The sequence below is a fragment of the Hibiscus syriacus genome, unplaced genomic scaffold (genome assembly GCF_006381635.1).
Source record: "Hibiscus syriacus cultivar Baekdansim isolate YM2019G1 unplaced genomic scaffold, ASM638163v2 tig00110332_pilon, whole genome shotgun sequence".
Lineage (NCBI taxonomy): Eukaryota > Viridiplantae > Streptophyta > Magnoliopsida > Malvales > Malvaceae > Hibiscus > Hibiscus syriacus.
This window is the reverse complement of record NW_024062688.1, coordinates 8,680,907-8,705,309: the sequence shown is the minus strand read 5'-3', so window position 1 is coordinate 8,705,309 and position 24,403 is coordinate 8,680,907. Positions and strand designations below refer to the sequence as shown.

General features: G+C 35.6%; 3 protein-coding genes across 4 annotated transcripts; 2 read left to right on the top strand and 1 right to left on the bottom strand.

The window, feature by feature from the left end:
* Positions 1-291: 291 nt before the first annotated feature.
* Positions 292-19,529, bottom strand: LOC120119721 (alpha/beta hydrolase domain-containing protein 17B-like). The gene is made up of 7 exons (XM_039139537.1): positions 19,521-19,529; positions 10,128-10,533; positions 10,007-10,043; positions 9,227-9,463; positions 9,069-9,116; positions 559-1,004; positions 292-451 (listed from the first exon to the last, which is right to left on the bottom strand). The coding sequence occupies exons 2-7, from the start codon at positions 10,421-10,423 to the stop codon at positions 361-363; spliced, it is 1,155 nt and encodes a 384-aa protein (XP_038995468.1). The 5' UTR covers positions 10,424-10,533; positions 19,521-19,529; the 3' UTR covers positions 292-360.
* Positions 10,803-13,324, top strand: LOC120120097 (17.6 kDa class I heat shock protein-like). Its single transcript, XM_039139833.1, has 2 exons — positions 10,803-10,823; positions 12,935-13,324. Exons 1-2 carry the CDS (start codon positions 10,803-10,805, stop codon positions 13,322-13,324), a joined length of 411 nt encoding a protein of 136 aa, XP_038995764.1.
* On the top strand, positions 15,797-19,613 carry LOC120119720 (calcium/calmodulin-regulated receptor-like kinase 2). Of its 2 annotated transcripts, none has more exons than XM_039139536.1 (8): positions 15,797-15,871; positions 16,626-17,013; positions 17,166-17,319; positions 17,754-17,880; positions 18,474-18,559; positions 18,645-18,716; positions 18,836-19,039; positions 19,127-19,613. In XM_039139536.1, the coding sequence occupies exons 2-8, from the start codon at positions 16,691-16,693 to the stop codon at positions 19,421-19,423; spliced, it is 1,263 nt and encodes a 420-aa protein (XP_038995467.1). In that variant the 5' UTR covers positions 15,797-15,871; positions 16,626-16,690; the 3' UTR covers positions 19,424-19,613. The 2 variants fall into 2 exon arrangements, with proteins under 2 accessions (XP_038995467.1, XP_038995466.1); XM_039139535.1 differs by lacking the exon at positions 15,797-15,871 and adding an exon at positions 16,481-16,514.
* The last annotated feature ends 4,790 nt before the right edge of the window (positions 19,614-24,403 follow it).

Below are 24,403 nucleotides of genomic sequence, written 5' to 3'. Positions count from 1 at the left end.
TGCATGGATTAAATGAGAAGACTACGATCATAGCATCGAACATGCCATAATCATGCAAGGACAGCAAAACCGCCAATCCGGCTCATCTATCATAGTACAGTCATATTAAGGTAATACACATCCTATGATAAACCATGAGCTGTAATGGCATAAAGACATTACCATTTCAGCATACACACGTGGAACAAGGTGAGAGCATGAAGGGATTTATCAACTCAAAAGTGCAACCAATTACGATACACCGTTTGCCCCGATTAAATCTCTTAAGTTATGGCAAATAAAACATTATACTTTTTCGTATCACCCCGGACAACACTATGGACCAATCAAATTAAATAAAATGGAATCTAAAATACAACCTCAATCAGCAGACTGGTCTTTACCCGTTGCTGTAGTAGGCCTGAAACAACCAATATTGCACAATCCAACAGATCTCATAATCTCCCCAAAGCTGCAGAATTCAATCACAACAGCCAATAAAACCACTTTCTCATAAGACTCGTGACATTATAACTCAAAAGAAAGGTAGAGAAATTGTGAGCATGAATTCAAACTAACCGATCAATACTGATCCTTGCTTTCTCAGGTTGGTCAGAGCTTCCATTACATAATTTGTCAGGTCGATCAACACTCTTTCTTGATTTTTCTCTTCTCTCGATACTGGTTCTTGCTTTTTCTTGACGGTCAGTGCTTAACTTTGGCATTTCTCTTTGGTCAGTACTGGCCCTAGTCTTTTCCCTCTGGTCTGTGCTTGGTCTGGATGTCTCCCTGAAATCTGTGCTGTTACGAGGTTTCTCTGGTTGACCAGGAATTGGGGCAGACCCATTTCTATGATGAGATTTCTCGATGGCTGAAATGAATTTTTTGAGATGCTTGATGTATTGTGGATATAGTTCCAAGTCACAATGATTCCCGCCTTTAACCCACAAAGGTTCATATTTCTCTTTACAAAGTTCCCAAAGCTGCTTACCATGGGAAATATCGACAACATCATCACCCGTTCCCTGGAATACAACAAAAACAGGTGAATAATGCTAGCTTAACAAGCACATTTGAGGTAACGAAACATTCCGGATTACAAGTTCCAATAGCATGTGCGGCAAGATGCAACAATCATTTCAAGATTGTCAATGACAACTCCAACTCACAAACTTTTGGAGTTTCGAGTCACTGACAAGATATTTGAACACTCATGAAAAATTGTGTACATAAAAGGACCTGCCTAATTCTCTGATCATATTATTTACAAATCACAAACATCACAATCCATGTGTCTGGTAATTCAAGATAGATTAAGTCTTCAAAAAGTTAGGCAAAAAGGAGGATGAACATCATTTTCAATATTGGATCAAGCAATTAGAGTATCCTAGAGTCGAGCAAATGGTATATGAAAGCCCTCGAAAATGGCAAATTTTAAGGAATTCCTGAACATATTTATATGTAAAGCGTCAAAAACAGTAGGAAGCAGGAGGAATTGCAGAATGTATCTTCTGAACCGTCGAAGGTCTATTATAGGCTTCAAGTACACAGTTTTCTTATAGAACTACATGAGACATCAAAATAAGAACAAAGCAAGAGGAATTGCAAAAAATATTTTACAAAATGCCAGTCTATTATAAGCTCCAAGTACACAGTTTACAACTTATAGACCAATGTAATATGTCAAAATGAGAACAAATAAGGGGGAAATTCAGAAAGCATTTTTCGAACTGCCAGTCTAGTATTGGCTCCAACAGTGTAGTCTACAGATTATTCACCAAAGATGCCAAAATGAAAGCAAACCTGTGAAAAAGGCAAAAACGACATAAAAGATCTCATTTTCCATAAACACTGGAATCTTCTTCAAATTCCAGTGAAATTCAGCAACACTATTTATTTATTTTTTGATAGGACAACAACACTATTTATCATTGTCATTTTTTTCTTTTTCTTCCTCATGATCAGCGGATCTTCATATTTCACTCTCCAACTCAAGATACCTATTCCATTTTATCTATTAAATATACGTGTTTCCTCAAATATCTATCAGGTTCGTTAAATTTTCATCAGATCTATTTAATTTAAAAGAATGTTGTAGAATGTATATTTTGGGGTGATTTCTAAATTTACAGATCAGTTATTCAAACAAGCGAATATCAACTACAGCATTTCAAGGACCTGTTCCTATTGCCCTATCCAAAAACACCATAACTACAGTGTCCATATGGTATGTTCTTAATTTTTTATAAGGCTTCAAATTTTATGCGTAGTGTTTGCATGGTTGCGACCGATAAGGACAAACACAATTAACAAGAAGAATATAAGCTCCTATGCAATTGTTCGTTAGAATGGAACTGCATTATTTTTTTTGATAAGAATGTTGGGCCTCATTAAAAACCCCTTTCTTGATTAATGGAGTTTGAAGATAGTTCCTTAATCAGCGGAAGGATAAAAAGAGTGCCCTAGGATTTCATTAACATTATAAATAGTACATAGGAATACAACACCCTAAAACTCCCTTAAGGAGATAGAAAACCAAAAAAAAAATCCCCAAAGAACAACACAAGGATCAACCAATATTAGCCTTAGCTAGGGCATCTGCCTCTAGATTAGTTGTCCTATTAACCCATCTAATAACACCTTCACAATATCTAAGCTTTTGAATAATGTCTTTAACAGTGTGAGCATAAAAATCAGGACATAAAACCACATCCTTAACCCAGTCAACTGTCACTCTGCTGTCACTCTCAATAATCAAACGATCCTTAAACCTCTGTCGAATAAAGTCAAGAAAAGATAAGCCCTTTAGGATAGCTTTCAATTCCATGTAGGTAGGAGGCCCCGGACCAGCAGACTCTTTGAAAGAGCCTAGGATCGAACCATACATATCTTTTAGGACACCACCTAACTCGCTTCTCTTCCAATCACTAGTATTAGCAGCATCGACATTTAGTTTGATGAAGCCCTTGGGAGGAGGGGACCAAGGAAACTTAGATAAAAGCATATTAGAGTGGGGCAAGCAAGAATCCCCTAAGGAAAGATCAACAATAAGAGAATCCTTGGAGATAGAAGCCTGATTATTTTTTGCTAAAAACCATAGGACCACTCCTGGAATGAATGACCATATAAGAGAGTTGATCCTCAAATCAGCCCAGGCTAGGAGAAAGCTTTTTCATCAGCGTGAAAAACAGATTGAATGTTCCAGAAACTCATGAATTTATTCCAGATTAACCAAGCCACCGAACAAGAAAAAAATAAATGAGAGGGGGACTCTTCCTTTAGCTTACAAAAAGGATATAAAATATCATCAATGCCCTTCACACCTCTTTTAACCAGAGCTATCTTCACTGCCAGCTTCTGTAAAATCACTTGCCACAGAAATGTCTCAATTTTTGGAGGCAACAGGCCCCTCCAAACAACATTCTTCCAAAAATGAGCTTCCTCCGTACCCGAAGTACCCGAATGACAGATTAACACCCAATTTAACAGAGAATACCCCATCTCCAGTGCCCTTCCAAACCAGTCCATCAGAAGAATCAACAGAAAGGGAAAAATTCGAAATGACAACCATCAAATTAGTCATTGCTCATATTCCCAATCAATTCCCTTCTCAATTGAACATTCCAAAACCAGCCCCAAAAGCTATACTCACCAAACTGGAATAATTTACCAGTTTTGTTTACTGAAATAGAGAACAGTCTAGGGAAAATGACCATTAATGGATGATCCATAGCCCAAACTGAATAATTCGCCCATCACCAACTTGATAACTATACTTGCTTCTAATTTTACAGCCAGCAGTATCTTCTTTGAAATAATTGTTCACCATAGATCTCCAAATTCAAGAAAACTTAGGAGTAATATTACTATCGAACTGCATTAAAGATGAGTCCATGTTATATTTAGTGCAAATCATTTTCCTCCAAGCCGCCTTCCTGTCATTGGCAAATCTCCAAACCCATTTTTCCAAAAGTGCTCTATTTACCACATTTAAATTCGGAATCCCCAACCACCTTCAATCTTTGGTTTACACACAGTAGACCAACTCACCCAATGAATCTTATTTTTACCATTTCCTTCACCCCATAAGAAATTGGACATAATTGAATTTAGTGACTTGTAGACCGAGGCTGGAACCTTGAACAATGACAAAAAATATGTAAGGAGTGAACATAGGACTGATTTAATTAAAACCAACCTTCCTACCAGAGAAAGAGAGGATGCCTTCCAGCCCGCTAACCTCTTATTGAAACTCTGAACCACTGGTTCCCACAGAAGTGTAGAATTTCTGTGTGCTCCAAGAGGAAGTCCCAAATACTCTGAAGGAAAGTTACCAACTGAACATCCAATAGCCATTGCCCATTCCTTAATTTCATCTTCATTTGAATTGACCCCAAATAATTTACACTTCTTCAAATTCAACTGGAGACCAGACATAACTTCAAACACTCGGAGCACCCTCTTCACATTCAAAATCTCCTTCTTCGATGCACCACAGAAGATTATGAGATCGTCAGCAAATTGAAGATGAGATAAATTAAAAATCCCCTCTTCCCTTCTAAGAACCATACCCAAAAATAACCCCGCTGAAACTGCCTTAAGAATCAGTAAATTCAGAAGTTCCCCAACTAAATTAAACAATAAAGGAGACATGGAACATCCTTGGCGAAAACCCTTAGCCATTGGGAATTCCTCAGAAGGAACCCAATTAACCAAGACTAAAATAGTAGTTGTGATACATTTCGAAATCCAACCACTCCATCTAGAACCAAAGCCCATTTTCCTCATTACTTTGAACAAAACAGGTCAGTCAATTGTATCATATGCCTTCTTAAAATCAACTTTAAAAGCACAACCCTTTAAACCATTCTTCCTCCAAAAGTCAATCCCCCCATTATCAATTAGGGAGCAATCCAAAATTTGTCAACTGTGGATAAAAGCGAATTGAGATGGACTGATAATATCTGAAATACAACACCTTAGTCTCCTCGATAGACACTTAGACAAGATCTTGTATAAACCACCAACTAAGCTTATAGGTCTATAATCATCTAGGCCACCAATGTTCGAGTTTTTTTGGAATGAGAGTGATGAATGTATGATTAATTCCATGTTCCTATTCATTCCCCAAATAGAAATTATGAAAGAAATTCATAATATCTTCCTTAAGGACATGCCAGAACCTCTTGAAAAATCCCAGATTTAAACCATATGGGCCCGGAGATTTGTTGCTATCACAAGACTTCAAAGTTTCCCAAACTTCCTCCTCAAAAAATTCTTTTTCTAAGGCCTGACTCTGATCTATAGAAATTCTGGAAAAATCCAGCATTATGTCATCAATTTCTAATGTGGATCCGTCATTGAAAATTTTAAAGAAATAATCCTTTACTATGGCCTTAATTGCAGTATGGTCTTCAACTGTTTTTCCCCTAATGTTTAGGGCAACCAATGCATTCCTCTTCTTTCTCACTGTAGCACAAGTATGGAAATATTTAGTATTACGATCCCCATCTTCTATCCATTTTTATCTTGAATACTGAAATCAAATCTGGTCCTGAATTCTGAAAAGTTTCCACATTTCTGGTATGTGGGTGTTCAATTCTGCTATTACATCACTGTCAATAACAACTTGTTGCTGTTGAATATCAACCTCTAACTTGTGAATTTTCTTTTCTAATTCATAAATCAAAGCTCCTGGATATTTAGTACTCTTCAATAGACTAAACACACCAGCTTTCCTTTGGATTAACTTGCAGTTTTGAATTGAAGATTTAACCAAATCCTCAAAACCCTCCTCCTCCATCAAGTAGTTAAATAGTCTGAACGATTTTTTACCCCAATCCACACCTTCATTAGCAAGAGCTATCGCGTTGTGGTCTGACACGAACCTTGGGAGAAATGACTGAACAATATCAAGAAATATAGCCAAAAATTGACTACCAACCAAAAAACGGTCCAATCTTACAAAAGTGGGATTATTTTGGTTATTACACCAAGTAAGCCTACCCACATTCATAAGCAGATCAATTAGACCAGAATGAAAAATAAACTAACTAAAGATCTCCATTGAATTTTTGTTTTAACCTCTACCAACCTTCTCTTCTTCATGTAAATAAGCATTAAATCCCCTCCAACACAAACAGGATAATTTTTCCACTTAAGAATACACTTAATGCTTCAAAAAAATTGGATTTCTCCTCCTCTACTGATGGACCATAAACTTTGATGAAACCACAACTGTAATTGTTGGCTCGAAAATTACCAAAGATAGCTATAATTCTCCTGCTAACATACTAATTTTCCAGCACAAAAATATTATCATCCCAACAACACAATAAACCCTATGAGGATCCGATCGAATGAGATTCTATAACACCTTTAAGATTATTTAGCCCACTTCTAAAAAAAGACCTCTAAATTTTCTGTCTTGGTTTCTTGCAGCCAATGAAAAGTAGGATAGATGTTAGAAACTAAATTCTGAACAACTCTCTTTTTTTCTTTTTTCCCCAAACACCTTACATTCCATGAGCATATAACTAACTTTGTCTTCAACATTATAAGAAGAAAAACAAACTAAACACCTCTTCCAACATCACCTTGATTAACCTTGTTCAAACCTTTCTCTAAAATCATATTTTTTCCAAAAAGGCTTCTTTCCCTTCCTTAAAAAACACCCCCAAAAGCTTGCTAACCTCCCAAGTAGCTAAAGCTTCCTCCATTAAATCCAAGAAGGCTGAAGAGGAGGTTGTTTCAATGCTGACTTGTTCAAGGGCTTCCCTTAACAAATTTCTTTTAGCTCTTCTGATTAGCAAACCAGATTTGAATCTTGAGTAGTCTCCTTCTGAAAACCAGCCTTCAATCTCTCTATCCTCGCTCCCATCCACTAAACCTCTGTCAATAGTAGGATCCTTGCTCCCATTAGTAATCAATTCTGCTGGTAAACAAATTTGTTTATTAGCACTAAGTTCCACATCTATCCTTCCCTGACTAACTATGATTTCATCTGCTTCAGGCATGAAATTCAGTATATTCCCGTGCCAATGTTTCCTGTCCCTCGACCTCTTATAGACCCTTTTATAACTGCTCATGCTCCTGGTTTCTAGCATATCACTCTCTATTGGAGACGGTCTTCTGTGTCGGAATAATTGTCTGCCCCTTGATTTATTTCCTGAATTAATTGCAACGGATTCAACCAGCCTTAAATCTTCTTCTTCGACCGTTATTCCTGCATTGACATGCTGTTCTACAATTGGACTCTTCTCCAAATTTAGGATATCCAAATTTACTATCCTTTTACTGCCTTTCTCTATTAAATCAAGGTTATGAACCATTTTCCCAAGCCTGTTTATTGTAAATGCTGGCCCAATAGGAAATACCTTGAAACCTTTTAACCCAGACTGCCCAGAATATTCAGATTGGGCCTGTGATCCATCAGTCGATAAATTTGAATTTCTAATCCCCAAACCGACAAACTCTCCCACTTATATACTCCCAACGTTCTGACTTTCTGGCAGCCCACATTTAATGCCTTTCCTATCCAAGGAAAGTCTTGGTAGCTGCATATCCTCACCAACTCTTCCAGAACCAGGAAAAACTCCCTGATCAATCCAATTGTCAACTCTCAGCCGATTTTTTTCTGCTGCACATGCTGCTACTGTCCCACTATCTGACAGCACTCTGTCTTCATCCTCTACATACATCATCTCCTCAAACAGTCCCCCACTGGAACCTTCTGCCGGAAAATTGCTGAAAAATGAGCTTGAATACTCACATGCCGATCCGACTTTGATACACACTTTAAAGGATCTTCCATATGATCCAAGTGTAATCACATCTGGAACATCAAAGAGGCTTGTCACCCTCATTAAAATTCTTGCCATTGTGAGGTCTTCTCTTTTCCTAGTAGCGTCAAGTATGTCAACCACTATTCCCCATCTACCTGCTATCTTTTCGAAGAAAGATTCATTCCAGCATAACAAAGGTACCCCAATTAAATCCACCAAACAGAAGGCCATTGGAACTCCCTCATCATTCAGTAATGGTTCCACTCGATCAAACCATTGTTCTAAATCCTCTTTCCTCTTCATCCATATGTCCAACATCTCTTCATATGATTTAAAAACTATAACGCAAGAGTTCCATACATAGCCCTATCTAGCAATTTGGACATCATAACCATCCTTAACTAAGGCCTTCTGAATAAACTCAATCTGAAAAGAATGTTTAATAATCCCCGTCAATGACCTTTTAGCCCAGTTTGAACTTTCTGATGGGATATGCATTTCCAAGATATTTTTCTTGACATTCCTCCTGTGTAGATCATCAGATAACAGTTCCTTATTCCCCATTGCGCATCTATTTGACATCAAAGCATCTTTATAAGTTATGTCGTTCTTTATGCTTCTGTTAGAGTTCCCTGCTTCTTTTGATTTTGAAGATTCTACAACATTCTGATTGGAGATCTTGTTTGAAAAAATATGCTTCCCCCCTAAACTTGAACGCGCATCCTTATATCTTTCAGGACTAACTGTGATCTTCGTTCCGTCTATCAGAACACCATTTAAATCATCAACAACCCTCTTCAAACCTGCCTCACTCTTAAAATGAATGAAAGCAAAGTTGGAAAATTAGTATTTTGGATTTCTTGTTTCTTTGGGAATAAAGACTCTCATAACAAGACCATGAACTAAGAAGATTTCCCTTAAAGTTCGTCGAGAAACCCTCCTACTGAGATTGTCGACAAATGCCGACCAACTCTCATCGGAAACTAATTTTTCTTTCAAGTTCTCTCTCTCTACGTTTTTCTCTCTCACACTCATTCTCTTAGACTCAATGGAACTGCATTATCAAATACATAAAATATAGGAACTAGGAATACGCAAAAGCTACAAGGGAAAATAAAGAAATAGGAGAGATATCTTAAAAAGGAAATGAATGCGATGCAGCCAACCACTCTGTTTTTCTCTTTATTTCAATTTGAACAATGAATCACCCGTACCTGACTGAACCCTATCATAGTGCACAAACATTTACAAATATCCAACAACCAGGAAAAGTAAATATTACAAACAAATCAAGGTAATACTCACATGGATTACTAGAACAGGACAGTTGACCAATGGTATCTTGTCAATATTCTGCATCATGAACAGGGAAAGAAACCTCAAGAAAGTATTCTTAAAACAAGGTAGGTGACGACATATTAAGACATTAAGCTATATAATTGTGCATCTAAAGTTGGCAAAACCTTATATATGTCAAACCAGTAAGTTCGCTTCACTGGATACATTACTCTCAGACCAGACAAGATTGGGCTGTGAAGAACCACAGCCCTAAGTTTAGGCAACCGAGTTGCGAGATCTAGAGTAGGCCCACTTCCAACTGATTGACCATATAAGATAACATCTTCCTCCTTCACTCCATATTTCTCCCCAAGGCATCTATATACAGCTTCTATGTCGGCGTAGGTGTTCTGCTCAGTTGGCTGTCAGGAATTGGAAAATGAGAAAAGAATAAACAAAAATGCTTTATTATTAGGGTTGTACTAATTTACGATGTTCAGAACTAAGCCAAACCAAACAAGTGCAGTGATTTATATAAAACATTGCTGTCTTTGCTGAATAATCCAAGGCACTATGCTTTGATTGAGATCATTAACTTGAGAGTAGGAATTTGAACTCGTTTTTTGTTATAAAAATTGTGTGATGTAAACATTATTATGTGTAAATAAGCAAAGATTTAGCTATACCAGTAAGCATAAGATGGTATGAGATTCACCTTTCCATTAACAAAACCTTAAAAACAGCTAAAATAACATAAATTCCTAGGCCTTAAAAAGTTCTCATTTTCTGACATCTAGAAAATCATAAAAGAAATCACCAAAAGAAAATTAAGGACTTTCTCAATTACTACCCCTACAGAATGAAAGATCCAACCTGCAAAAACTTCTTCCTTCACCCACTATTCCCCACCAACCAACCAAATCACTATGTGTAATTAAAAAATAAAAGTCAACATGCACCCATACCTTCCCACTTGACTGCCCATACCCAGAATAATCATAACTGCAAAAAAGGGGAAATTTTGATTAAAAAGGGAAACGAGAGATTAACCGTAAATTAAAAATCTCATTAGCGGTTATAACTTACCCCAGTAAGTTAACTCTGAGGTGTAAACTGAGTTCACTGAAAAGATCATACATTTGACCCAGATCAGCCGCATTCCCGTGTGAGTAAAGAACAGTCAACGCAGCTCCAGGGTTCTTCATATACACCGCCACCACCTCATTCCCTCTCTTGGTTCCCACCTTTAACACATCGACGCTCTCCCTTGCCAGCGCCCCACTCATTACCAGCTTCCCTCCACTCTCGACCACCGTATACGAAGGCGGATTCGGTGGGAAAAATGCAAACTTGGCCGCCATCGTTGATGTCACAACTCCCATTATTGAAAAAGAAAGAAAAGAAAACCAGCTCTTTATTTTGAGTTGCAAAGCATGAACATTTTTGGGAAGAAACAAAAATAAGAAAAATAGTAATGGGGTCCTATCTGTTCCTTCTTGGTGATAGAGAAAACGATGGATTTGTTCCTGAAAAAAAAAACGAAAACTTTCTTCAGTCAACCAAAAGGAGTAAAAAATACTGATGGGTTCCCTTTGCTTCTGCTTGAAATCGTGTTAGAAGTTAGAGAGAAAGACAGATTTGGAAGTTGGTGGGAGTGTTTGGGGGGAGAGAAAATCTGGAGAGTATTTTTAGGGTTAGAGGAGTAAACTCCGGCGAGAAAACGGAAAGACAGCACGTGTGCTGTATGGGAACTGATTAAAGATGGGGACGGGCCGAACGATGGTGACTGATTAGGTTGCAGAGTGACACGTGTCCTCGTAACGACAATACAAAATAGTTGGCGAGAATTATGGATTTGTCTTGTTCTTTTTGGAACTTTCCCAATGGTAACGATCACATTGAATACCATCTAATTTATGTATTTCATTTTTACTGTATTGTTGGTGTATAAATTTAATAGCATATGATCCTCAATAAATCTTATCAAGTTATTATACTGAGATTCATCGGGCTGTGAGGCGTTTATAGTCTTTTCAACATCATCAACGATACAAAAAATGCAACCACACAATAACTTTAAGCTCATTTAGCTTGTGGTGTCTGAACCATTATCACGTGTAAGGAGTAATCATGTGAAGCTTTAGGTTCAAAGATAGAACTAGGATTAAACATTGAGAAAAACATTAGGTATTCAAGTATAGAAATTGGAGAAACAAATGATCCGTTTGATTAATATTTAAATTAAAAAACATTAGCAATGCTATTATGCATTTAAGGTTTCTTATATCATTCAAAATTCACAAGAGCATTTTACTCGTTTTTTGTGTTTTAATAATTTAAAACTTATTTATTAGGCCATATGGTCTTTTCATCATTTATATCGCTTAAGATTATAATCACTTCATGAATCATAAAATTCTTATAAAGTTTGTTTATTCACTTTGATGTGTAGATATTCAAAATAAAACTAAAAGTATTTATGTTTTCTAACACTGGAGAGTATAAATGCTTGATTATGAAAAATGAATATTTGAGTATCAATACTCGCTCATTAATAGCAATACCAAAAAAAGAAGTATCGGCGTTGAATTGATGACATCAATTTCAAAATAGGACACTAAAATCTCATGAATCATTCAATATTGATAATGTTTAAACAAATATCGATATTATATGAACAATATAGATACTACATGAATCAACGTTGATATTGACATTTTAAAACTCAAAATTTTCAAGATTAAATTTGTACTCTATCAATAACACATCAACAATATTAACAGTACAATATGAAAAATTAGTATTAAGGGGCTGTTTGTTTATTTCAGAATGATTAAGCGTTGAATGATTCAAATGCTTAATGATTCAGAGGCTTTGTATGAATTAGCTCTGAATGTGACATGTTGTTTGATAATGGCTCTGAATCATTCAGAATGTACTTCTGTGCTGAATAATTCAGATGTGCGAAACAAACGCGCTGAATGATTCCATTAAGAGGCAAACAAACATCCATAAAACTTAAAATCACTCCCAAAACATCTTCAAAAACTTATTGTAGAGTCATAAATGATTCCAAAATTTAAGGGATTATTAATGATCATTTAACATTACATTGAAATCTTTTAACGTTAAAGCATCACCAAAATCAATAAAAATCTTAACACCCAGACCACCGAACACCCAGTATACCGACATATAAAAAATATCATATTTATAAAAATAAAAAAATCAGAGTTTAAAGTGTATTGGTTTACTAAACTTCACCCAAAATGCAAGAAAAATATATATGATAAAATACATCTTTAACTTGCATAACAGAGAAAGTATGCAATAGAGGTCCACACGTATCCAGGAGAAAAACCATAAGATATAAATGTAATAGATAATTGCAATATTATATCATATCATATCAATTCAGATTGGATCAGATTAAATTTATTCCAAACATAATTTGATTTAATTTGAATCTAACATTTTAAAATAAAAAACGATCCTCAAATTGAGTCGATTCAAAATTTATCAGATCTGAATGAAACGAGCATCGCATTTACTATCAGTATCATATTGTAGATTCTAAAATAGAAGAAATATCACATTGATAAAATTGATAAACTTCAGGAGACATTATGAAATTAAACCTTTTTAATAATATAGAATAAACTGTTGACCAAACAAACACTCTTTCCAACATTCTATTATGATCTCTTCTCCAACACCAGAAATTTCGAGAAGGGGCTCCTCTCCAATCAAAGCCTACAATATATATATATATATATATATATATATATATATATATATATATATATGAAGCGAATAACACACATTCTTCACAGCTAGAAAAAGAACATACCTTACATCACACAATACAGCAATAATGTCTCTGCCCGAATCAGTCTTCGATCCTTTCGGGATATTCTCGGAAACAACCGGCGACACTCGGCTGGAAAGAAACTCCGCACTCCCACATCTTCGAGATCGATCTTCCCGGCGTCAAAAAGGAGGACGTGAAGCTACAAATTCATGAAGGGAGAGCTGTTGACGTCAGTGCCGAAATAAAAGATGAAGAAGAAGAGGAGGAGAAAGGCGGGAAGACGCGGTGGCATTGCCGAGAGCGGAGATTGGGAAGAAAATTTTTGAGGCAATTCAGTCTGCCACGAAACGCCAAGGGCGATGAGATTAAGGCTTGGATGCGTGACGGTGTGCTGGTTCTGGTAGTACCTAAAATGTATGAGCCATACGTGAAGGGTAAGAAGGAGATTGAGATATGGGGTTCAGGTCCATGATTAGGCTCAACAAAGTGCTTTTCTCAAACAAATTGACGCTTGTTTAACATCCTTCATCGTCAATGTTGGTCAGTATTTTTATTTTCTTTTATTTAATTCCATTTTAAAATAATAATAATAATAGCTATCATATGATATTAATTTGATTTTGAAATTTATTCAGAATAGGCTGAGATAATGGAAACGAATCATATAATTTTTTTATTAGTTTAAGATGAGTATATATGATAATATATATTTTAGAGACTCTTAATAATTTAATATTAAACATTTAAATATAGTATATCCACTGGTATTCGAACTCGGGAATATGATTTTTAAGGATACAACTATCCCTTAGCTATTGAATTAGTTTGTTGCTTACAAAAACAATTTATTAGTTTAATATGTAACAAAAACAATTTATTAGTTTAATGTGTATGTTAACTCATTAAAAATGTTATGAATTTAATCGATTTTTTTCACAAAAAGATGGCAGTGAAGGTAACTATGTATGGAGACAAATATTGCTAATAAGATGTTGAAAATCGTTGTTGATTTCCCAAATATAAAAGAATCAGCTAACAAGTCTGCTAAGAAAGAGCGTGGGCATACGGAGCTGGTGAGCGTTACTGATGTCAACAGTGACAAAAAGAAAAAGATGAACCAAAATCGGAGTCACCGCCATACCATATACAATATTATTATCGGACAGTGCTATCGTATGGATATGTCAAAAACCGTGATAAAAGAGTCAACAATTCCATGAGCTATGCTTCTCTCTAAGGGGTTGTTAGGAATGTCTATGAAAGTGATTTTTAGTCCAAAACTTCATTTGAAACACAAATATTCTCAAACAACTTATTTTCACTTTAAAATTTACACTTGCAAAAATGATTATTAATTCAAACCAAGAAGTGGAAAACGATGGTTTTTTTGCATTAAACAAACTTATCAGAAAAATTTATTTGGAGAAACATTTTCAAACGAAGTTGCAGTCAACAGAAGTTAAATGGGCAGTCTTGCCTAGTGTATTGGTTGCCAGATCAGTCGATTAAGGTGTTACATTAGTTTTTCGTCACCTACAATAACTATTAATAACGTTGAGTAATCAATTTGTTACAAATCAATAACGCTAGTAATTAATTTATTACTTTCAAAATTTCAATGAAAAAAAAAACTTACTCAGACATTAGTTACTAATTATGTAGTTTACCCTTTGAACTACTGAAATAAAATATATATCATTTCATTTTCTTAATCTTCCTTTATTTTATTATTCTCTTTTCTTTTATAATGGTTTATTCAAACATTCTGAAAGGGTTTGTATATAAAAAAACCTGTTATGGTATAATAATTAAAAAATCGACAACATTCACCCATTCCATTATCACCTGTAATATAAAAATGAGACCCACCTAAACACTCAGTTTTTACTTTTTAGGATGGTATAATAATTAAAAAAATAGTTTTTCTTAATTAGGTGGATTAATGGTTTGAACGTATTAAATGTATATATAATTGTTCAGAGATAACATCTAATCCATTTTTAAACATGGAATTGCTCTACTCCATTAAAGGGGGGGGGCAAAGATATAAGAAAAAATTCCCCAAAATATGATAAAAAAATTTGATTCGAACTTTGTTTGACTAAGAATAAAGTCAAAATAATTAATTGAAAATAAGGGGGGAAACTCCAAGTCTAATAAATATTTTTGCATAAAGAATAGTAGTCTAATTGGAAGCACCTACATGGTACAAGCAAATTTTAGTTTAAAATAATTTCCGAAATTCTTTTAACCAAAATAAAAAAAAATTGTTTTAACTTGAAAGTTGTATTAATTTCGTAATTTTCCCATATTTTCAATGGTAAGGTTCATATTTTTAGTGTTTTAAATTCAAGTCTTATAAATGTATTCACTTCAATAAAACATATATATAAATTAGAAATTAGGTTCCAACAATTTGATTTTTTTTTGTAAATTTGTTAAATATTTTGGTATTATATTTTTTAATAGTTAAATGTGTCTATAACATAATATATGTTTATGATTTTTCTAAGTAATAGATTATACAAGTTCTATATATGATTATTCGAATTTAAAAAATAAAAAAACATTTAAAGTAAAGGGAGATGAATTAGCTTCATTATCTATGGATTAGAATCCGTACGGGCTCGCTCATCCCACTCAAAAAAATAAATTTAGCGATCAAAACAACAAAAAACATCCCAATCAATCATATTCAGTTGTAAATGCAAATGGAAGCATTGTAAAACTAAGCAGTGGGTGAATTAAACCTATATTTACCGGCTAAACAGTTTTTTTCTTCTTTTTCTTGAAGCCAAAAGAGTTTTTATAACATTAGCCTTATTGGCTTATTGTCGCCACCCTTCAATGGAAATCCATTTTCATAATGTGCAACTTGAAAGCCACCAACCAAGACTCTTTCTTTTCAACTTCATTTTCATCCATGACTTTTTGTCAACTTCTACTCTTAACTAATCAAAGCCCAATGCAATGAATTCTCATGTTTTCCCTCTTCACTTGCTCAGCATCTTCCCATAAGGTATGGGTTCATGTCCTACTTTGCAATTTTTTTTCCTTATCTTTGCTTAAAAATATCTTCTTTTTTCCCTTTTATGGCTGTTTTATGTTCTTTGGGTTCTTTCCTTTTCTCTTCTTTATGTCGATTAGCTTTTGGGTTTTTAATTAAATGTAAATTATTTGATAGAACCTATTTAGTATCTGAAGGGTTTTCATGATCTCTGTATCGAATTTGATTCTGAAGAATTGGTAAGTTTAAAAAGGTGGGTGAATGATTTGGCGAAAGTGTCAGATATGGATAGCCAAAGCTAGCCGAGGCAAAGTCAGGCTTTGAATTAAAGGTTTATTATTTAGCTGCAGGGACTTAAATTGCAGTTTCGTTGCGATTATCGATTGCGGTAGCAGTCGTGCAATTACAGTTTCAGACAGCACAGTTACTGTTATATAACGGCCGCTATCCGGATAGCGGGCCGCTATTTAAATCCCTCACTGGTGTTCTTTCGGCATAGTTGTTTGATTGATTGTCTCAACTCTCAAGATATTATATAAACAGAGCTCAATCTTTTAGCAATGGAAAACATAGCCTGATTAGTGCCTTTTTAGATAGCTGTTTAAACTTCATGTCAAACAACAAACTCACGTTCCGATGTCTGATTATGGTACATGTACGTATTTCATAAGGGTTTCCTTGTCTTAATGGTACTGTTTTTTATCATCATTTTCCTTGGCTTTTAATTGCTACAGATGGATATAATGATTTTTTTCATCTTATGCAGTGGCCCTGCTGAATTTGTGCATTGCAAGATGTTCTCATCCCCTGGGCACTTCGAGAGACCAAAACATGGTTCATAAAGGTGACTTAGTTGTCATTGGCATCTCTGTTGGCTTAGCCCTTGGTATCTTGATAGCTTCTTTGGTATTTTTCGGGCTAAGGTGGTACAGAAAGTATGTAAAACTGAGACGTTCAAATGAACGTAGTGTTACAGTTCTTCCGATAAGAACAAATGGCTTTGGTGCAAGCACCGACTTCAGTGCATCTCTCTCGAATTCTGTAGCTGTCGAGGTACCAGAATATCATCAGAAAAGTTCTCCGAAATCCTGGTGGAGTCCTCGTTGTAAAGACCAGGTTGCTTCTGCTTCTGGCTTGGCTAAGTATTCTTATAAGTAAGTCCATGTCTATTTTGAGCTTACACATTATACTTTGTGTAGAATATCAAAGTCAATTAATGTTTAGAGGGTTACCAATATCACGTTTCCTATAATGATAAGAAATTGATATATGAATTTCAGTTTAACTTATTCATTGTGCTTTTCAGGGATGTACAGAAAGCTACACAAAATTTTACAACTATTTTAGGAGAAGGATCATTTGGTCCAGTCTATAAAGCTACAATGCCTACTGGTGGCGTAGCTGCTGTAAAGGTGCTTGCTGCGGGTTCTCACCAGGGTGAGAAAGAATTCCACACAGAGGTAAGCTGCACTAACCACGTAAAAGGACACCTCCTACAATCTTGGGAATAGATAGTTTCCAGCAAGTCTTTTTCTATCTTAATGGTACTGCCGGGATTAATCCAACTGTTTGGAGAACTGGTATATATTTTTTTTTGATAGGAAGAACTGGTATATATTAATTGAATTATAAAATACTATTTGGCTTTGTTTTGCATGGAAGTATTTAGAGAAAAAGTCCATGAATGTATCGCTGATTAAGTTTCGGTAGCCTGTACAAGTAGATTAAAATAACACAGTTGCTGCAACCTACATTCTGAAATAATTCTATCTGGACAGGTGCTAACATTGCAATTCCATTCTTTGAATATTTTGATATTATTTTACTATTAGTAAATAATCATATCATGTACAAAGAATTACTATTAAACCTTTTTTCTTTTCCCTTTTTTAAGGTTTGTCTACTAGGAAGGCTGCATCATCGGAATCTTGTGAACTTGGTCGGATATTGTGTGGATAAAGGGAAATACATGTTAATTTATGAGTTCATGAGCAATGGAAGCTTGGCAACCTTATTGTATGGTAAGCTTGGGAGCCACTTCTTTTTTTCACGGCTCTTGTCTTATATTTGTCCATCGTAGATATGTGCTAGAACATGTTAATTTTTGCAGAATCATACTTTTACTTTCCAGTGGATGTAATCAAGGATCACGGCTCCGACTTGCAGTTAATGTCCTTTTCTGTTTTATACTACAATATATAGACCGAGATCTCTCATGCTATCTTGCATTCTCTAAACACAAGAAAAACTGGAACTTGGGATTATGTTGTTACATAATCCTGTAATTCTAATATATAATGTCGGCATATATTTGGGTCTTGGATATTCAATATTCTGCAATGCGGCTTTTGACTAGCTCAATGATTCGTCAAATTATGTAACTTGATGGACAACTTGCATTTTCCACCCATGTTTTTATCAATAATGAGTTCACTTTTCTGATGGTTAACGTCCTACTGTAATTTTGTTGCACTGAGTTGAATTCTGTTAAATGTTTCCTGTGAGCAAGCTTTTGAGTTCATCAAGATTTTAATCTTGTTTGGACCCCAGATGGCATGGTATGGCTAATATTGTGATTCCTTAACAATAACCAACCTGGTCTATATGTACTCAGGTGAAGTGGAACGCGGTCTAAATTGGGACGAAAGACTTCAAATTGCCCTTGATATTTCACACGGCATAGAATATCTTCATGAAGGGGTAATGATGGAATGATGCGAAGTTGATATTCTCCATCGATACACAAAATTGTTATTTGACTTAAATATCACCCATTCTTGGACAGGCAATCCCTCCAGTAATACATCGTGACTTGAAGTCCGCCAACATATTGTTGGATGAATCAATGAGAGCCAAGGTGAGCAGCGGTACAACGTCTCATGTTTTTCGAATCTTCTCTTTTTAATCTATTGAAACGATTGAGATAACAATAATGGACACTAAGCGACATGACTTTACTATTGTTCCTTTTGCTAGGTTGCTGATTTTGGGCTGTCAAAGGAAGAGGTTTTCGACGGCCGAAACTCTGGCATTAAAGGCACATATGGCTACATAGATCCTGAGTATATATCCACAAACAAGTTCACAATGAAGAGCGATGTATACAGTTTTGGCGTTATCATCTTCGAGCTAATCACGGCCATCCACCCACACCAAAACTTAATGGAATACGTTAATCTTGTGAGTCTCTTCTTCCTGTGTAGTAAAAGTGTTGCTTGTTAGTAGATCATGCATTAATCTTTCTATAACGTAAAATTTCTTTATAAGGCTTCTATGAGTCCAGATGGTGTGGATGAAATCCTCGACAAGCAACTGGCTGGAGAATACAGTATCGAAGAAGTGAGGCAGCTAGCCAAAATTGCTCACAAATGCTTGCACAAATCACCGAGGAAGCGGCCTTCGATAGGCGAAGTAACACAAGCTATCCTAAAGATAAAGAAGAGGCGCCTGGATAAAGAAGACCCAATGTCCATGACTGAGATGGGTTTTTCGCGAATTATGAGCCGGATACAGGAGCAGCATGTAGAACTGACCAAAATGGCTAGCTTGAAGGAGGTTAATTGAACACCTGCAACTTCCCTCCACTGTTTTGGGTTTACTTTCTTTTTCTCCAAAACCGACATTCTGCCAATTGATGCCGGAGAGAGATACTTAGATATACGTTGTTTAAAGAATTTCTAACCTTTTGGAGAAACCTCTTAATAGAATTCAGACTATGGGCAAAAATTATAATTATATGTTTGTTTCCATTCAATTAAAGTGAAACACTCCCTCGACCACTGCCTACTCCTACAAGCAAACCACTAACCATTGAAAACAGTTTTGCTTTCTGGTTCCAACAACCCTCAAACCTTTATAACTTTAGCCTTCAAATTTCTACACATTAATTAACTCAGAACTTGCATGAACCCGGCTTACGATTCAAAAATGCCTCGGAAACCAAACGCTGGAACTTCTCAAGGTACTGTACTCACTCATCTTCCCTCATATCAGCCAGTTTCACGAAACTGGTGCTTCCAGCTACCAGTTCATTATCGTTTCGGTTTCCGGATGACGTACCAGACAAATAGCCATTTTTCTGCGTTAGCCTCCACAACTCTTTTCTCCAATGCTGGCATTTTTCATTGTCATTGACAGTCTTGGAGCCTTGTCTTGAGCAGTAAAAGCATATTCATCTGTCCATTCCTCTACATTCTCTTCTACCTTGGAAAGTGGATTCTGGATATTTCTACCAAGTGGAAACAGTATGCATGGGATGCCAATTTCTTTTGTTAAATACAAGTGAAATCGAACCCCTCCTTGCAATCAATTTCAAACTGAAACTCGTTCTCTATAGCTCTCACATTATCATAAAGCATATTCCTTTCCTCGAAAACTCTCCTTGCCTCAATACATATGAATTCAAGTTCACTTGGCTCCTCCCCCTGCCCTCCAAACTCCCTACTCATCATCTCGCCAATCTCGGCTAAACACAAACCGGAAACTGCTGCTTTCTTGAGGAAAATAGTGCAAACAACCAAGACATGTAGACATGCCTCTCGAATCATTGGGAGCTTCATTCTAAGCAGTTCGGAGTCTCAAAATGGATCCAGATTGAATATATATTCGAGCTCTTCCTCTGAGAAAGGAAACGATGCCTGAGGCCAATGGATCCACTCAAAGTAGGGATCCTCCAGGTTTTCGGGAAGGCATAGGTCATGATCAATTGGAACAAACTCCACTAGATCAAGTCCACCAATATCCAGATCTAACTAAATAGATACCAGAATCGTGGTTTCCCATATCAAGGTGTCCTCCTCGGTTGGCACAATGGTTGTAGATAAAATACGTTCGACATCCTTCGCGATGAACACCTTCCAAATTCTAGCTTTCTCCCATCTTATCACTATAACGGTCTAGTGGAAAAAATAGAATAATCCCCTGTAAGCGAGACTGTCTGCGTTCCAGACCAAGTTGAGGTTACTATCACGACTTATTCTCCAGTACAATGCTCCAGAAAGAGTTGTCATTGTCTTGTGAATGCCTTTCCAGGCGAAGGAGCTTCTATTACTAATAGATGCATTCAACAAATCGTCGGAAGAAAAGTATTTTGCCCGGAGAACTCTTGATAAACAATCAGGATACTTAATAAGTCGCCCAACTTGCTCATCAAGCAAAGCTATGTTGAAAGAGTAGAGATCCCTTAAACCTAGGCCACCTTAGCATTTTGGCTTAGATAGTAGACCAAACCACGATCAGCCAACCCCGAATAGAAATTTTCTCCGTCCACCAATATTGTCGCATAACTGCCGATATTTCATTAAGTAAATTCTCCAGAAGCAAAAAGCAAGACATGGTATATTGCGACAAAGCTTGGGCAATCGATTTTAGGAAGACTTCTCGACGTATATTGAAAGGCCAAGATAGTGCCCCAAGGAGTCGACCGCTTAAATCCCAAATATAGCTGTCATTTTCTGTCTATGAGATGCAATAGTCTATATACTGAAGTATATAACTGATTTATCCAAGTTAATACGTTGACCGAAAGAAGCAGTATAAATATTCAGAATATCTTAATGTTAGTTGCTTCAGTTATTGAGTTTTTCAAAAATACCAAACAATTTTCTTAATCAGTTTGTTTAGTCGACAATTATTCATGTTTGTCAAAAAGACCATTTGTCGTAACCGGTTTTCGTCCGGGCACGAAATATTATTTTGGCGGGAAAATTGATATGAATAAATAGTTTTGAAAATAATTTGAGAGTCGCCATCGGCCTTTTGGATCAGGTAGGTCGAATACCTAAAAATTATTTTTTAAAAGAGTTTTAATAAAACACCAATTAAAAAATAAACTGATCTGCATTTATAACCAAAAATTCATTTTTTTTAATAATAAAAGGGGTTCGTGGTCTTTTACGTTTAGGGAAGGATTAGCACCCCTACAACGCCCAAAATTGGTACTTTTTTTATTTATAAATTGTCTCTATTATTAAAATTTTTAAAATTCAAAAATATATTTAATTTATAATTCTATTATTTCAAAATTATATAAAAAATTTATTTATTTAAAAATATCTGAAAAGAACTTCTAGGTGCCTTAAGACAGCTCTTTTCTTTGATATTGATAAATATTAATTTAAATAATATTGTTTACTTTTTAATTTTAAAATATCAGAATAGGACATCCAGTTGTATTAAGACTATCCTTTTCTTCGATATTAAAAATAAATTTTTTTAAAAAATTACTATTTATTATATGTATATTTATGAATATATAAAAATATTTAACAATATAATAAAAATAAAAATATCACTAAAACAATATATTTTAAGCAGTAAAATGAAAACATATAAAATAAATAACTAAATTATAATAAAATAAAACTAAATCCAATTCCTAATTAATTGAAATTATAGGGATTAAATATTTTATTTTCTAATTTAATAATTTAGTGACCAAAATAAAATTATTTAAAATTCGAATTTTATAATAAAATAAATTAAAAATATGAACTAGGGATTAAAAAATTATTTATTAAAATTAAGGGATTAAATCTGTCATTTATCCTAAATATATTATTTTAATAAAAAGGACTAAAATGAATAAAATTAAAATTTAAAGACTGAATTAAAATTATTATAAATTCAGTTTAGTGACCAAAATGTAAAATTTACAAATACGAAGGACTGCGGACGGGGTTTAACTATTTCATAATTACGCGCATAGTCCTTCCCGAAACGACGTCGTTCGGGAAGGACTATAAGAGTCCAAAACCGGCTGGCCCGAAGGGCCAACCTTCATTTTCCATTTTCTTTTCTCTCTCTTCACTGAGAGAGTTTTAAACTCTCTGCCTTCTCTCTAGCTTCCCTCATCAGAGGGAAGCCGGTTACCGGTCGGCCACCGTGGGCCGCCGTGAATATCACCGCCGGCCACAGCATCCGGTGGCCGGAAAAAAATATTTTTATACGAATAGATAGATCGGACCGTCCTAAGGACGGTCCTGGTGTTCTCTTCCTTTAAAAGGCTCCTAATCGGAGCAAATCTTATAAAAATACCTTCGATGTTTCGAAGGTTCTGACGAGATCCGGTGGTCGACGCTTCCTCGGTAAGTCTCTTCTTCCTTTTTTTCTCTTTTTTTTCTTCTGGTTCTTTGCTGCTGAGATCGTTGGTATTAGTTTGTTTTTTTATCTTTTCTCTGTCTTTTTCTTCTCCGTTCTCTGTTTTTAGTTTCTGTCCTCTCTTATTTTCTTCGCAGATGGGGTGGTGGCTTTTATAGCCACCACCGGTGTTCGTCTCAGACCGGTCCGAAGAGGGGGCCTCGGTGAGTCACCGGACTACCAGTGGTGACTCACCCCGTAGCCTTGCATGGACGGCTGGTATATGATCTTCTGGAGTCTTCGGTTGGGACGTGGCAGCGGCGGAGGCGGCGAGGGCTGTCGGCAGCCGCGTGGAAGCTGGAGCGGCGCCGCGTGGCCCTAGGGTATCAAACCCTAGGGTTTCCTTCTGGCACCATCTGGACCGTTGGATCTTATCAGATCCAACGGCTGTGAGCTGAGGCGGCTGATCAAATTAGGGTTAGGAAACCCTAAATGGAAACCCAAATATTTAGGGTTTCTGGTTGGATTTGGACCGGTTCTGGTTGGTTTGTAACTGGGCCGGTCCAATTGTAATTGGGCCTGTAATTATTATTTTTAATATATTTAATAATAATAATAATAATAATAATAATAATGATAATAATAATATTAATAATAATAAGGATAATAATAATATTAATAATAATAATATGGATAAAAAAAATTTAGTATCTTCAGCTGCCCCTCTTTGCTCATTCTTGTGTTAACAAGAATAGGGCAAAGATGAAAAGATAATAAATTTTTTTATCCATTTGACTTTACTTTGATCATTATGGAGATATTGAATAAATTCTTCTTTTTCTCCAAATAAGTTCTTCTTATTATGAACTTTCTGCTGGGGATGATGATGACCTCCTTTTTGTGATAGAGTCATTCAAAAGGTTGAATAAGCTCTTGATGAGTTCTTCTCATTATGAACTTTTTCTTCCTTCTTCAGATGAGTTCTTCTCATTATGAACTTTACCTGGCAATGTTGATCCATCAAATGATGAATTCAAGCAAAAGGTTGAACAAATTCTTCTCATTATGAACTTCTTCTTCCTTCTTCAGATGAGTTCTTCTCATTATGAACTTTACCTGGCAATGTTGATCCATCAAATGATGAATTCAAGCAAAAGGTTGAACAAATTCTTCTCATTATGAACTTCTTCTTCCTTCTTCAGATGAGTTCTTCTCATTATGAACTTTCTCTGGAAAAGATGATCCACCAAATGATGGATTCAGGTAAAAGGTTGAACAAATTCTTCTCATTATGAATTTCTTCTTCCTTCTTCAGATGAGTTCTTCTCATTATGAACCTTCTCTGGAAAAGCTGTTCCATCAAATGATGGATTCAGGTAAAAGGTTGAACAAATTCTTCTCATTATGAACTTCTTCTTCCTTCTTCAGATGAGTTCTTCTCATTATGAACTTTCTCTGGAAAAGATG

Excerpts from the sequence above, each read along its gene's own strand:
- LOC120119721 (XM_039139537.1), bottom strand. The coding sequence starts at position 10,423 with ATGGGAGTTGTGACATCAACGATGGCGGCCAAGTTTGCATTTTTCCCA. Across the intron at positions 10,044-10,127 it reads CTCAGAGTTAACTTACTGGG|TTATGATTATTCTGGGTATG; the intron begins GTAAGTTATAAC and ends CCTTTTTTGCAG. Across the intron at positions 1,005-9,068 it reads GTCCTGTTCTAGTAATCCAT|GGAACGGGTGATGATGTTGT; the intron begins GTGAGTATTACC and ends GTTGTATTCCAG.
- LOC120119720 (XM_039139535.1), top strand. Across the intron at positions 17,320-17,753 it reads AGAAAGAATTCCACACAGAG|GTTTGTCTACTAGGAAGGCT; the intron begins GTAAGCTGCACT and ends CCCTTTTTTAAG. Across the intron at positions 18,717-18,835 it reads ATGAATCAATGAGAGCCAAG|GTTGCTGATTTTGGGCTGTC; the intron begins GTGAGCAGCGGT and ends TCCTTTTGCTAG.
- LOC120120097 (XM_039139833.1), top strand. The coding sequence starts at position 10,803 with ATGGGGACGGGCCGAACGATG. Across the intron at positions 10,824-12,934 it reads TGGGGACGGGCCGAACGATG|TCTTCGATCCTTTCGGGATA; the intron begins GTGACTGATTAG and ends TGCCCGAATCAG.